The sequence below is a fragment of the Leptodactylus fuscus genome, chromosome 2 (genome assembly GCF_031893055.1).
Source record: "Leptodactylus fuscus isolate aLepFus1 chromosome 2, aLepFus1.hap2, whole genome shotgun sequence".
Classification (NCBI taxonomy): Eukaryota; Metazoa; Chordata; class Amphibia; order Anura; family Leptodactylidae; genus Leptodactylus; species Leptodactylus fuscus.
The window spans coordinates 240,415,101-240,429,667 of record NC_134266.1 but is presented as its reverse complement, the minus strand read 5'-3'; the positions used below and the strand labels follow the sequence as shown (position 1 = coordinate 240,429,667).

Genomic DNA, 14,567 nt, shown 5'->3' with positions numbered 1-14,567 from the left:
TAAATTTCAGGAAATATTTGATTCGCATTGATTCCAGATTTCCTCACACTTCATGGTAATGAATCGCACAGCTCCGATTGGGGGTTTTAACCCCTTGTATGCCATGGTCAAACATGACCATAGCATCCAAGGGGTTCCGTCCTGTTATACGTCCCCCTTGGCACCCCCACAGTGATCAAAAATAAAAAAATACTGATACTCACCTTTCCTGGGCTCAGCATCCTCTCCAAAGCTCTTCCAGTGGTGACTGAGGCCCTGCTCCCCATGACTCACTGCTGGGGCCTGTGATTGGTATTGGAGCGTGCTGGACATAATGATGTCATTACGCCGGCGCGCTTTTCCAGAGTGGATGCTGAGCCCAGGACAGGTTAGTATCAGTATTTTTTTAATCACTACGGCACCCCATGAAGACGTTATGGGGTGGATGGGGCGATCTGGACCCCAATATATGATAAAACCCCTGAGATGCTGCGGTTATGTTTGGCATCTCGGAGGTTAACACCCGCGATCGGAGCTCAGCTCCAACAGGGGATGTTAATGGACAGTGTCAGTGCTGACACCCGCGAAGCAGGGTGCGCACAATGCGATTCACCACAAATTAATTCAGATCGAAACGAATAGTATCGGAAAATTTGATGAAGCTGCCGAATCCAATTTTTGCAAAATTTGCTCATCTCTAGTTATAGATGATACAATGGTCTTTTTTCCAATATTTTTTTTCAAACTGTTCATCTTATTTTCTTCTCCCCGAGAAGTACAGTGAGACTACACCTTATGTATGGTTCACACCTTTTACTCCCATATGGTTTTGTGCAATACATAATAAAACACCCTGTACATAGAAGAACATCTTCTCTAATATTCCCTGAGCTTCATGTCATATTCCATGCGGAGTACAAGTTCACCATCGATACATTATAGTAAGTGCCTTTAAATACATCCTAACAAGAAATAATGTATAATAGTGTCAACAACTTTCTTCAATAGGATAAATTTGCATAGTCTAACATATGATCGTATTTATATGAGTATACACTGATAATAACTGCATGGGTTATTGCAAAAAAAAAAAAAAAAAAAAATTAAAAATTAAATAAATACAAAGATGCCAAGACAGATTCCATGAGCATACTGTCCTCTTGAAAAATCGTATAATCCCTACTGTGCATTCCAGTCCCTATAGGTGGTCGCATCGGTATAAATGGTCATCATGCCCCAAAGTGACAATGCTTTAATAAGTCATGTAAGGAATTATTAAACATTCCAAATGCACTTAAAATATATGTATGTCATATGTACAGATGAGAATCACAGTCTTGTTATTGTGTCTTCTTCTGTGGATGGTTCCTTTTGTGTGCTCTTGGGTTCTGACTGTAGCTCTTTGCTCTCGGTGTGTTTGACGTCATCTGATGGACTCTCCTCTACTAAACTGTGGCTACTGGCAGAAGGCTCTGATGGTTGACATTCCAAGGTGTCCTTAGAATCTTGAGTTACTTTGCATTGTTCATCCAGTTTGTTAACATTTAATTCCGAGGTAAGTTCTTGGCTTTTTATGGACGTCAATGTTTTTTCTGCCGGGCTAGATATTTCTGGCTCCGGAATTTCTTCTGAAACTGTGTAGATTTTAGAAGAACTCTGTTCTGTGCTAGTAGGTTTGTGTCTGTGAAAAAGCCCAAAGCTTTTTATGTCTTTGGCAAATTGAATTTTCTTTGACTTTTCCTTCGTAGTCTCTGAATCGAGCAATGCCGAGCCATTGCTCACATTGTTATGCTTATCAGCTATTATCTCTCCCGACTTAGGATGAATCAACGTGGTTATGTCATAGAAGCTGAAGTTGTTCTTCTTTTGTGTTCTACTTTTAGTTTCCTTGGGTTTACTTTTCTCTTCTGCCTCCTCAGATACATTGTTCATTTTAGTGTTGTGAAGATTTAACTTGTTTCCCTTTAACAGCCCCAACACTTCAAAACGGAAGCTAGAGATATCTTGCTTTAGTTCCTATTAAAAATGGAAAAAAAACTGGTGTCATTGCCAAGGTAAGATATTAATTGTTCAACTTTTCTTAAAACTATTGCCATCCTTAAAGTCATTCACTAACAAGCTCTATTCATATGCAATTATATTGTTATCCCGGTCCCTTGCATAAACTGGATACATTTATTGGCTATCAAACCCAAGTACTTCTGCGCAGTACACTCCTGTACTCCGCTGAACTACAGGTGTGTACCGCGCATGCTCGCGTAAGCGTATGCTCGACTGCAGAGCCAACGTACGCATGCATAGAAGTTTTACCCCAGCGCAAGAAGATGATGCAGGAAGAGGCCGTTCCAGAAGAGAGAGGCGTCGCTGGAAAGTTCTCTCACAGCATTGGGGACGCCCCCAGGGCTTTTTGAGTGCTGGGGACCGCCCCCAGTGCTGTGAGAAAATTAATTTGCATACCAAAGAAAACCAGGATTTCTACTGAACGGCGGCGCAGAGAAGACATTTAAAGGTAGGAGAAGAATAACCTTTCTTAAGGCTGTTCCTACGTGTTAGTCACAAAAAATCGTGTTTTAATGATAGGATCCCTTTAAGAAAGGACACACGTGTATATCTGACTCCCACTCACATATATATTATCACTTCACTATTCACAATACATAATGTTACAGTCCTACTGTCTAATCTATAGAATACATCAACTCAACCAGCAGTAAGCAAGTGAAACAGGAACAGTGAACAGCATACCTTAAAGTTTTCTTCGGTTAACCCTTCTTCAGTCTTAGCATCCCTGATCATTGCGGCAACGTATCTCTTAACAAGATTTCTCATAACCTCCTGACACAAGAAGATAAGATACATCAAACATTCCATATCCCACCATAAATAACAATTACATCAAAGAAAACAATGAAGTCATAAACTAAATACAGTTCTTATAATCTCTGCAATCCATGTTGGTGTAATCTAGAGTTTCTGATGCCAAGAATGTCAATAAAGTTTTTTTTCCAGATGCAGCAATCCTTAACTTGACTCTTAACAAGTTAAATAAACAGTTGCAAGAAACGTTTACTTAACTTTTTGGCTTTTAATGTTTTTTTCATGATAAGAAATTACACAACAGCGAGTTATTAGATTCAAGTTAGAGGGATTTTCCCATTTTTGCAAATGTAAAAACGGAAAAAAATTAGAACAATACTCAAACAATGAATCCCATAAATCATAATATGTGGATTGTGGAATTGAGGAATTGAGGAATCGAGGAATTGTTAGCAGCTGTTAGACATCAAGGGCCCACATACTGTTCTTGCCCAGGGGCCCCTTGGCATACAAACCCAGTGATATGTGAGTCCAAGTACACCAATTGCACCAAAAGTTTATGTATCTGGTCTACTACACTCCTATGTTTCCACACTGCACCTCTGTCTACTCAGACTGACTGCTGTGTAAAAGCACAAGCCCAGCAGGAAGCCAATATATGAATAACAACAAATGGGAAGATGATCAGGTGACCGCACACATATACATACACATACAGTATACATACACATATATATATATATATATATATATATATATATATATATATACATATACATACACATATACATAGAAATACACACATACACATACACTATACATACACATACAGTATACATACACATATACATACACATAGAAATACACATATACACATACACATATACTGTACATACACATATGCATATACATATACACATACAAATATACATACACATATACATACATACATATATACACACACATATACATACATATATACACATATACATACACATATACATAACCATACAGTAATACACACACTACTTTGTGACACATTAGTGTTCTACAGTAATATACACACTCTCATTCATTTAGTCTGTGTGACTGACTATGAAAAAGTGAAATAACCTGATATTGGTTGTGCCTTCGAAGATTGTCAGCTGCTCTTCTCTGTAAAGGAAAAATAAATCGGAATAAGACAATCATGTATGGTAAGATCCAGCATCCATTTTTTTTTTATTAAACCCTCTGCCACCTGACAACACTGGAGTTGTGATTTTTCCCTACTTTATGAAAAGAGAATTAAGTTTATAAAGTGCCTGTATACTCAGTAGCCAATTGTTTGGCACGAACCAGATAGGACCATCCCATTAAAGGGATACCCTTTTTTTCTCGTTAACACGTCGGAATAGCCTTAAGAAATGCTATTTTTCCCCTTCCTTTAGATTTCTCCGTGCCACCGTTCGGTAGAAAACTGGGTTTTCTTTGGTATGCAAATGAGTTGCGGACACCCCCAGTGCTGTTTGAGTGCTGGGGCCCGCCCTCAGTGCTACGAGAGAACTCATTTGCATACCAAAGAAAACACGGTTTTCTACCGAATGTCAGTGCGGAGAAGACATCTAAAGGTAGGAGACAAATAGCCTTTCTTAAGGCTATTCCGACATGTTATCGAGAAAAAAAAGGGTATCCAATGATAGGATCCCTTTAACTACAATGATATTACAAAAGAGTGAATCTGAAGATTTACTTTGAAGAATTTCTTATTACTGAGACATATTTTTCATGGTTCCCATAGAAATAACAATAGAGGAGGAAAAACATTAAAGAGTTTTATGGGGGTTTTACATGATGACTTTTTTCACTTGTGTTAGGACGAATACTGCTTCCACTTCACAGACCGGTGACTTCATGTTCACCAGTTACAAGGCCTGCTTGTAGCTCAGCCTCTTTCAAATGAAGCCACACTGGGCACCATTCGCACAACCGAATCTGGAGAGGAGTTTGATGCACCTTAGATTCCTCTCCAAATTCCACCCCTGTGCAACCCACTTGGGAAAGCCAAATAAGAGCTTCAGCTTTCCCCAACAGGTTCACTCACTGATGGGCCTCAGCCACATTTGGGAGCCATGTGCGTGCCACGGGGTCTTTGGCTGTGGAAATGAGAGTAGTTTGTCCTGAAAAAAGACGTATCAGTCACTGTCTCCCATTGAAAGCAATGGTATGCAGATTTCGGACAGATTTTGGAGCTGATATTGAGGCGAAATCCATCTCAAAATCAGCTACAAATTCTTCCATATTATTTATATTTATTCCAACTTAAGACCTCATGCACAGGACTCAGTGTGCAGGTTGAGGCTTTTTCAATAGGGGTACTGATGCGTCTCCATTATGGATTGGAACCCCCCCATTGATTTCAATGTCATCCAAAAAAATTTGCTAAAAAAGTAGTGTGCATGAGGCCTAAGAGCCACTGTATATATTTTATAATGAAAAACCTTTGCCTGCTATGCCTGTATATTACTATTTACTTTAGCTCTTTCCTACTTACCCCTAATGTTCCGAAACTTTCAGGCTTTTTCTTCATGTACTTCTTGCATACTTGTTTCTGAACCCATTTACAAAAGTACCACAGTGATTTAGGACTTGGAACTATATTGAAGGGGGTAGGAAGTGTCCCTCCTTCTTCAAAGTAACTCATCCACAGCTTTGTTCTTGCAAACTTCCATTCAATGTCTGCGTGATCCTGGGAAGGGGATTTAGATTAAGATTAATAAGAAATTCTCACAAGTTTATGATTACATGCTCAGATAGAATGCTCTAAACATAGTACAGTAAGAGAACATAGGACTCTGTTACTGTGGCTAAATATTGGATATACTGAATTATTAAAGAGATTTTCATATGAAGAATATCAGGGCACTCTGAGCCATTCTGTATAAGCAGCTTCGGTTCAGGTGAACTTGAGGCACACATGAATTACAGATACCCTTTTGTATGGCCGCCATGTACTAAAATCAAATGCAGCATTCGCCTTGACTCTCATATCAAAGGGTTGCCTGTGGTCAATTTTTCTTCTCAACCATTTCTGTAATGCCCATCACCTACATGCCACTGCCCTCTCGCTGCCCATACACAGAACTTCCGTGTCACCTAAAGCCCTCCAGCCGTGGTAAGGGCGCCTCAGGTTCCAATCCAAAAACCGGATAGCCGTGACTGAAAGCCAGTGCACTGCACCGGAATCCAGCCGCGCACTCCGCTCCGGATTAGGCTCAATGAATGGGTCTAGTCCGGAGGAGGGAGTGTCTTCAGGCCGAATCACAAGGCGACTTAGCCTGAAGAATGAGCACCTCTCTTCTTTTTTCTGGGAGCCGGAAGAAACGGCTCTCGGGAAAAAGACCTGAGAGGCTCCCATTGATTTCAATGGGAGCCGTCTTTTTGGTCAGGGTTTTGAGGCGATTACGGCCTCAAAACCCTGACCAAAAAACCCAGTGTGAACTTACCCTAAGACAATTGACTTCTCATGTTCATGCCTTTACAGACAGAGGGCATGAGCTGCTCAACACTGTGGAACCTGTCCTTTTACTCACAAGTGTCTTGTGCATTGGTTCATAAAATGCTTGATGTCTTTCTGACTCTGAGTTTGTTCCACTCCACAAGCTTGCCATGACTCCTTGAGTGAACCCTCAAGCTGTCCCACTTTTGTAGAAGCCACCCTATTCACTGAGAGCGTGGGAATGGGCCCTTAAATACAGAGCTATTCCCACTCTCATGTCAATGGGTCCTATAACACAGCACCAACAAACAACTTCTCCTGTGGTGCAAACCATAGGCACAAATTTGTTTCACCTCTAGGATGTAGGTGCATCATGTAGTCTCCAGTCTCTTACCCTGTGATTATCTGCACCCATTCAAAAATGACACCTCTCATATGACACAAACCAAAATCTTGTGCGTATTACAACAATGCATTGCATGCACAATCTGAACAATCCACTAGTATCTTGTTTCAGAAAACCAGTGTAGGCACCCTGAGAATGGGAGTAGTAATAGCACTTAATGCTGGCCAAAAGGCTCAACCAACTCATCCAGTTCAGCTCCAGAGTTGGTAGAGAGCTGAGAGTGCCTGCAGGGCATCCCCAGAATCATACTGACCCATAAAATACAGGTAGCATGAAACTTTGGCTGCACAGAATGACATAAAAACAAAGCCTGTAAAAAAGCCACACAAAGGCAGTTTTTCTCCAGTTTCGTCCCATTCAGTTTCCCAGTACAATGTATGTAAAGGGAGTCTACTACCACCAAAATCACTTCTAAACCACTGCTATGCTGTTGTAGGGCCGGATAGTGACATAGTGCACATCTTGCTGCTAAGAAATTCAACTTCTATACGGAATTACGTTTGGTGTACTCAGGGCAGGTCTCATCTGCTGGAGCTCCCATTTTCTTTTTGTATTTGCCACCTACTGAAAACCTACCTCCCAACACAGAAACACAGACATGTCCTATGGACGGCAATTTACAGTAACCACAAAAATAAGATGGTGTTCCATCAAGTGTGGTAGCAAGTGCCTTCTATGCATATGGAAAAAAAAGTTGAATTTCGTTTTTTCTTTTTTTTTTTTTTTTAAATGTAGATTGTGATCCCCACATAGAGCTCACAGTGTACATTTTTCCCTATCAGTATGTCTTTGGAATATGGGATGGAAATCCATGCAAACACGGGGAGAACATACACCAGGACTCCAGTGCTGCAAGGCTGCAGTGCTAGCCACTGAGCGACTGTGTGCCCCCCCCCCCCCAAAAAAAAAGTTGAATTTCTGAGCAGAAATATTGCAATTTGACTCAAGACAAGTATGTTCACTATATCACTAACTAACTCTACAACACCATATTAGTGGTTTAACAAAAGATGTGGGGTGCCAGACTCATTTTAAGCAGAGTCCACTTGGCAGATACAGTGCCCTTCCTTTGCTTTGGGGGATGCACTGCTTACCACTGAAAAATCTGCTCATCTGATCCTGAATGTCCTAAGATGTCTAACTTCATGGAGCCTCTTTGGCTAAGAGGATGCTCCACTTTCCAAGCTGTCCAACAAGCTTCCAAAGTCTACATGTTTAATGTCCCCCCCACACACCCACCCACAAATAGTCCTGTGACAAAAAAAGCTGCGTTTCTGCAACATGGGGCCTCAACCTTAAGAAGTTTGCGTGAAATAAGCATATACCATACCACATGATACAATACCAGTAATGCATAATACCGTAATAAGCCATCCTGCATCAATCTGCTGAGATGAACCCTGTAAATGCGGTACTCTCACCATAAATACATGCACAGTTGGAACAGGGACTTAAACCTTTTCATTCGACTAGCCTAAAGTTCAAGGTGTGGATCTGTATTACCTTACATTGTCACACACAGACACACACTGACAAAGTATCACAAAATCACATTTTTCAAAGCTGGTCATCTCATACCACCATACCAAGATTCAGAATATGGTGATCCAGAGTTAAAGAAGGTAAGGACACATCTGCATAAGCCTGATCAGAATGTTACAGAAGGTATCTTACTGCGATGAGCTGGTAGGAGTTGTTCATCATGGCGATTAGCATGTTAAGGAGAACGACCAAAGAGATAACATTGTAGGTTCCGAACATGGTCGCACCAACGAATTCTGTGAACGTGTGATTGGGTTTTACTTTGGTAACATAAAGATTGATAAGTCCAAAAATTGACCAAAAAAGTGACTGTAGTGTTTCAAATAACCTAGAATAATGAAAAGGAAGAGAAAAAAAAAAATCACAATCAACATGATACTATCATAACACAATATGACGAGTCAACAATCATTGATAAATTGGACTTCGGGGAAGTAGAAAATTGACAATATAAATCATCACAAACTGGTTGAGTAACCACTAGTCATCTAGTCTTCGAATATTGCCTCCATTGAGTCTTCAATCTTACCTTTTAGGAGTGGAAGGTATCTGTCACCATATAATGCTTTAAAAATACACATGTAATGGTAGGTAAGTACTAGATTTAGACGGGCAGATTAGGCTGCGTAGACAACAGTGGGGTCTCCACCAGGTAATGTTGACCCTACAGTGGCAATTTTTCAAAGCATTAGTCATAATTGTCTCTATTATGTTTTCCCTGTAAAAATATTATTATTATTATTATTAGAGATGAGCGAACAGTGTTCTATCGAACACATGTTCGATCGGATATCAGGGTGTTCGCCATGTTCGAATCGAATCGAACACCGCGTGGTAAAGTGCGCCAAAATTCGATTCCCCTCCCACCTTCCCTGGCGCCTTTTTTGCACCAATAACAGCGCAGGGGAGGTGGGACAGGAACTACGACACCGGGGGCATTGAAAAAAATTGGAAAAAGTCATTGGCTGCCGAAATCAGGTGACCTCCATTTTAGACGAATAGTGGATTTCAAATCCGGGTCATATGAGAATGTGAACTTTGTGACTATGAGACAGGGATAGCTGTACAGGCAGGGATAGCTAGGGATAACCTTTATTTAGGGGGGAATGTTATTAAAAATAACTTTTTGGGGCTCTATCGGGTGTGTAATTGTGATTTTTGTGAGATAAACTTTTTCCCATAGGGATGCATTGGCCAGCGCTGATTGGCCGAATTCCGTACTCTGGCCAATCAGTGCTGGCCAATGCATTCTATTAGCTTGATGAAGCAGAGTGTGCACAAGGGTTCAAGCGCACCCTCGGCTCTGATGTAGCAGAGCTGAGGCTGCACAAGGGTTCAAGCGCACCCTCGGCTCTGATGTAGGAGAGCCGAGGGTGCACTTGAACCCTTGTGCACACTCTGCTTCATCAAGCTAATAGAATGCATTGGCCAGCGCTGATTGGCCAATGCATTCTATTAGCCCGATGAAGTAGAGCTGAATGTGTGTGCTAAGCACACACATTCAGCTCTACTTCATCGGGCTAATAGAATGCATTGGCCAGCGCTGATTGGCCAGAGTACGGAATTCGGCCAATCAGCGCTGGCTCTGCTGGAGGAGGCGGAGTCTAAGATCACTCCACACCAGTCTCCATTCAGGTCCGACCTTAGACTCCGCCTCCTCCAGCAGAGCCAGCGCTGATTGGCCGAATTCCGTACTCTGGCCAATCAGCACTGGCTAATGCATTGTATTGGCGTGATGAAGCAGTGCTGAATGTGTGTGCTTAGCACACACATTCAGCTCTACTTCATCGGGCTAATAGAATGCATTGGCCAGCGCTGATTGGCCAGAGTACGGAATTCGGCCAATCAGCGCTGGCTCTGCTGGAGGAGGCGGAGTCTAAGATCGCTCCACACCAGTCTCCATTCAGGTCCGACCTTAGACTCCGCCTCCTCCAGCAGAGCCAGCGCTGATTGGCCGAATTCCGTACTCTGGCCAATCAGCACTGGCTAATGCATTGTATTGGCGTGATGAAGCAGTGCTGAATGTGTGTGCTTAGCACACACATTCAGCTCTACTTCATCGGGCTAATAGAATGCATTGGCCAGCGCTGATTGGCCAGAGTACGGAATTCGGCCAATCAGCGCTGGCTCTGCTGGAGGAGGCGGAGTCTAAGATCGCTCCACACCAGTCTCCATTCAGGTCCGACCTTAGACTCCGCCTCCTCCAGCAGAGCCAGCGCTGATTGGCCGAATTCCGTACTCTGGCCAATCAGCACTGGCTAATGCATTGTATTGGCGTGATGAAGCAGTGCTGAATGTGTGTGCTTAACACACACATTCAGCTCTACTTCATCGGGCTAATAGAATGCATTGGCCAATCAGCGCTGGCCAATGCATTCTATTAGCGTGAACTGAGTTTGCACAGGGGTTCTAGTGCACCCTCGGCTCTGCTACATCAGATTGCTACATCTGATGTAGCAGTGCCGAGTGTGCATCAGATGTGTAGTTGAGCAAAACTGACTCAGCACTGCTAAGTCTCTGCATTCGCATAGGAATGCATTGGCCAGCCTTCGGCCAATCAGCGCTGGCTCTGCCGGAGGAGGCGGAGTCTAAGGTCGGACCTGAATGGAGACTGGTGTGGAGCGATCTTAGACTCCGCCTCCTCCAGCAGAGCCAGCGCTGATTGGTCGAGTTCCGTACTCTGGCCAATCAGCACTGGCCAATGCATTTCTATGGGGAAAAGTTAGCTTGCGAAAATCGCAAACTGACAGGGATTTCCATGAAATAAAGTGACTTTTATGCCCCCAGACATGCTTCCCCTGCTGTCCCAGTGTCATTCCAGGGTGTTGGTATCATTTCCTGGGGTGTCATAGTGGACTTGGTGACCCTCCAGACACGAATTTGGGTTTCCCCCTTAACGAGTTTATGTTCCCCATAGACTATAATGGGGTTCGAAACCCATTCGAACACTCGAACAGTGAGCGGCTGTTCGAATCGAATTTCGAACCTCGAACATTTTAGTGTTCGCTCATCTCTAATTATTATTATTATTATTATTATTATTATTATTTTCTGCATATGAGTCTAATGTATTCCCTACTACCATGAAATAATCTATACTAAAGCCTGTTCAATGTTTAGTGAAAAATATAACGATTATATTCAGCTATTAATATTCGGGGTATTTATAGTCACTGGATTTCAGTGGACTTGCCTAAGGCTGGATGGGAATATGTTAATCGGCTCACAGCTTGTAATTGTAGCTGCAGGGAGTCCTTCATCTTGTGCTTAGATAATTCTATGCTATTATTTAACTATATCATTTATCCCCAGTGTTAATTATGAGGAAGGGTCTGACATTGATTTCTATAAAATGCCTGACATCTGCCCATTGTGTGCCCTTGGTGAAATAATCCTTATTCAGCGTAGAGAACAAGCATGAACAATAGTAGATGTGTAAGGCTGGATTCACACAACCAAGGTGAAAAAAGCCATTTCTCACCTCCATCTTGCACCCAAGGGACACCCATTTTCACAGGTCCCTCATATATCAGTCTATGGAAGGATCTGTATTAAATGGTCAGAAATAGAACATGACAAAGCTCCCTAATCACGGAGGAATGGGACTTCCCAATTTTCAGCACTATTATTTCGCCCATAGCTATCTGAAATACTGGTGGAATACTGCGCATGACAAAATATGATAAAATCTCTATATTTTCTTGTAGCTGATTATCTCCTACCTACCAAATCCCCTCCCCTTTTAAAATGGGAATCAGACCTGGGTTGCAGGTTCGATGTGACAGAATGGAAAGAGGCTTTATCCTGGGCACATAGAGCAACTTCCTGCACCTCTCATTGGGAATAATACCATGAACTTCTTTTACGTTGGTACTATACCCCACTGAGACTTTCAAAATTTTACCCAACCTCTTCTCCCTTTTGTTGGGGGATATGTGGACAAACTGGTTCGCTCTTCCATATTTTTGGGAGCTGTCCTCACAAGATACCCCTACCCATCACACATATAGGAATTTGCGTGCTATCGACACCCAGCACCTCGCAGATACTCCACAGTCCTCTCTGTCCCCCATCTCCTCAATCTCCTGTCCCAATCTGGCCACCAGTCACTATAATGAAACCCTTAAAAATGCATTGGATGAGGGTGCTCCCCCCTCAACCCTGGCACACACCACAGACACAATTTCTTCAGCGGTGCTCTAGGTGTGCAGAACGTCTCTGGAGAAAATCACTTTCACCTGCAGATTTCCTCCACTTCAAATTTATGCTTAAAACATATAGTTCTGCCCTTTAACTCGCCAAACAAACCTATTTCACCGCTCTCATCTTTTCTCTCTCCAGCAACATTAAAAGGCTTTTTGAAACTTTTCACTCCTTACTCACACCCAAGATACAGATGCCATTCACAGACCTTAGTGCTGATGACCTGGCCATCTATTTCCATGATAAAATTGATAAGATCCGTCAGGAAATAACTGCCCAAGTCCCAGGTGGCATTGATTCCCACACCTACCATAGTACGGACCCCCTCACCAACTGCACTTCAGACTGTCCATTCTCATCTTTTGAACCTGTTACAGAAGAGGAAGTCTCCCAGCTACTTTCTTCATCCCACCCTACGACCTGCAGTAGTAACCCCTTCCCATCACACCTTCTCCAATCTCTGTCGCCTGCTGTCACTACTTACCTTACTAAAATATTTAACCTCTCTCTCTCTTCTGGATTCTTCTCATCCTCCTTCAAGCATGCTGTTACAACCCCGCTATTGAAAAAACCCTCCCTGGACCCATCCTGTGCTGCTAACTATCAACCCGTCTCTAACCTCCCCTTCATCTCTAAACTCTTGGAACACCTGGTCTATTCTCGTTTAATCCACTATCTCTCTGCTAATTCTCTGCTTGACCCCTTGCAATCTGGTTTCCGCGCTCTGCACTCTACTGAAACAGCTCTCACAAAAGTCTCCAATGATCTCCTAATAGCTAAATCCAATAGTGACTTCTCTCTTCTTATTCTTCTGGACCTCTCTGCAGCTTTTGACACTGTTGACTATCAACTTCTCAGAGCCTGAACTCGGAACCACTAAGACTCCCAGCTGCTCTGGGAAGGTGATTTATTGCACTTGATAAAGGGCCTAAGTGCCTGAAACGCGTCGTGCCTTAATAAACATATCGTTATCCAATTGGGTGAGCGCTTCTCCTTGCCAAACCTTCTGAAGATTTTGGTCCCAGTCTGTTGATTACTGCTACCTTTTGTGTCACCCCCTCTAGCCCATAGATTGTAAGCTCTTGCGAGCAGGGTCCTCAGTCCCAGTGTGTGAAATGACTTTCTTTGTTATGTATCTTTCTGTCTGTATTTGAACCCTACAAATTGTACAGCGCTGTGGAATATGTTGGCGCTATATAAATAAATTTTATTATTATTATTCCATTCTGGCACACCACCCTCAATGCACTCAGCAGCTACCCTGGCTGCCATATAACACCGTCTGCTCCCTTGTCTTTCCTCTTGCTTAGAATTCAAAAAATTTCCCCCAGTACCGATCCCTTACATGTCATTTTCCCCATGCTGCCTGGCTTTTAATTGGTCATCACTGGAAATCATCACACATCCCCTCCCTTGCTGAACTTCTATCCATTATTTCCACTGACCGTCTGCAAGAGGACATGTCGGCTTGTCAAAAGGGTAAGCTTAAACACTTCTATTATCAATGGTCGTCATGGTTGAAACTCCAACTCCTCCACTTCAATTAGTTAACAAAATAATCATACTCCCTCTTCCATCCTTTATTCTTTCAATACGTACTCAGTGTCTCCAGATACTTATTTCAATCATTCGCTTCATATGCCTTGACAGGTTGGCCCTTTTATGTTCTCGCCCCCTTTACCTTTACCTTTCATTTTGCCATTTTACCCTTTTTCTTTTTTGTATTATCTTGTTGCAATACTGTTTCTTTGTTGCTAATAATGTACTGTTAAATAACTGATGTTTTGTCTCAGAGGCGTCTTACAAAACGCCACAGCCTAAAATACTTTGCTTTTCTGGTCTTCTCATACGACCTATTGTTCTATTGTTTTATTGTTCTAGAGTGTGCTGCACCACTCTCTTTTATATATTCTCTCTAAAAACTTCAATAACAATTTATTTAAAAAATAAATAAAATAGGACATGACCTATATTTTGAAGGTCCATGAAATATTGTGTTCAGGGGCCACTATGGGGCATAATAGTGTGTGCAGGGGCCACTATGGGGCATAATAGTGTGTGCAGTGGCCACTATGTAGCATAATAGTGTGTGCAGGGGCCACTATGGGGCATAATACTGTGTGCAGTGGCCACTATGGGGCA

At 42.4% G+C, this 14,567-nt stretch overlaps 1 protein-coding gene across 2 annotated transcripts in view; it reads right to left on the bottom strand.

Moving 5' to 3' along the window:
• Positions 1-1,092: 1,092 nt before the first annotated feature.
• The window catches only part of TRPC4 (transient receptor potential cation channel subfamily C member 4), a 158,901-nt gene continuing 145,426 nt past the window's right edge, over positions 1,093-14,567 (bottom strand). For both annotated transcript variants that reach the window (XM_075265909.1, XM_075265910.1), the window contains 5 exons: positions 8,355-8,550; positions 5,330-5,524; positions 3,910-3,951; positions 2,725-2,814; positions 1,093-1,995 (listed from right to left, as the gene is read on the bottom strand). In XM_075265909.1, the coding sequence (XP_075122010.1) occupies positions 1,309-1,995; positions 2,725-2,814; positions 3,910-3,951; positions 5,330-5,524; positions 8,355-8,550 (1,210 nt within the window). In that variant the 3' untranslated portion in view covers positions 1,093-1,308. The remainder of the gene's footprint in view (positions 1,996-2,724; positions 2,815-3,909; positions 3,952-5,329; positions 5,525-8,354; positions 8,551-14,567) is intronic.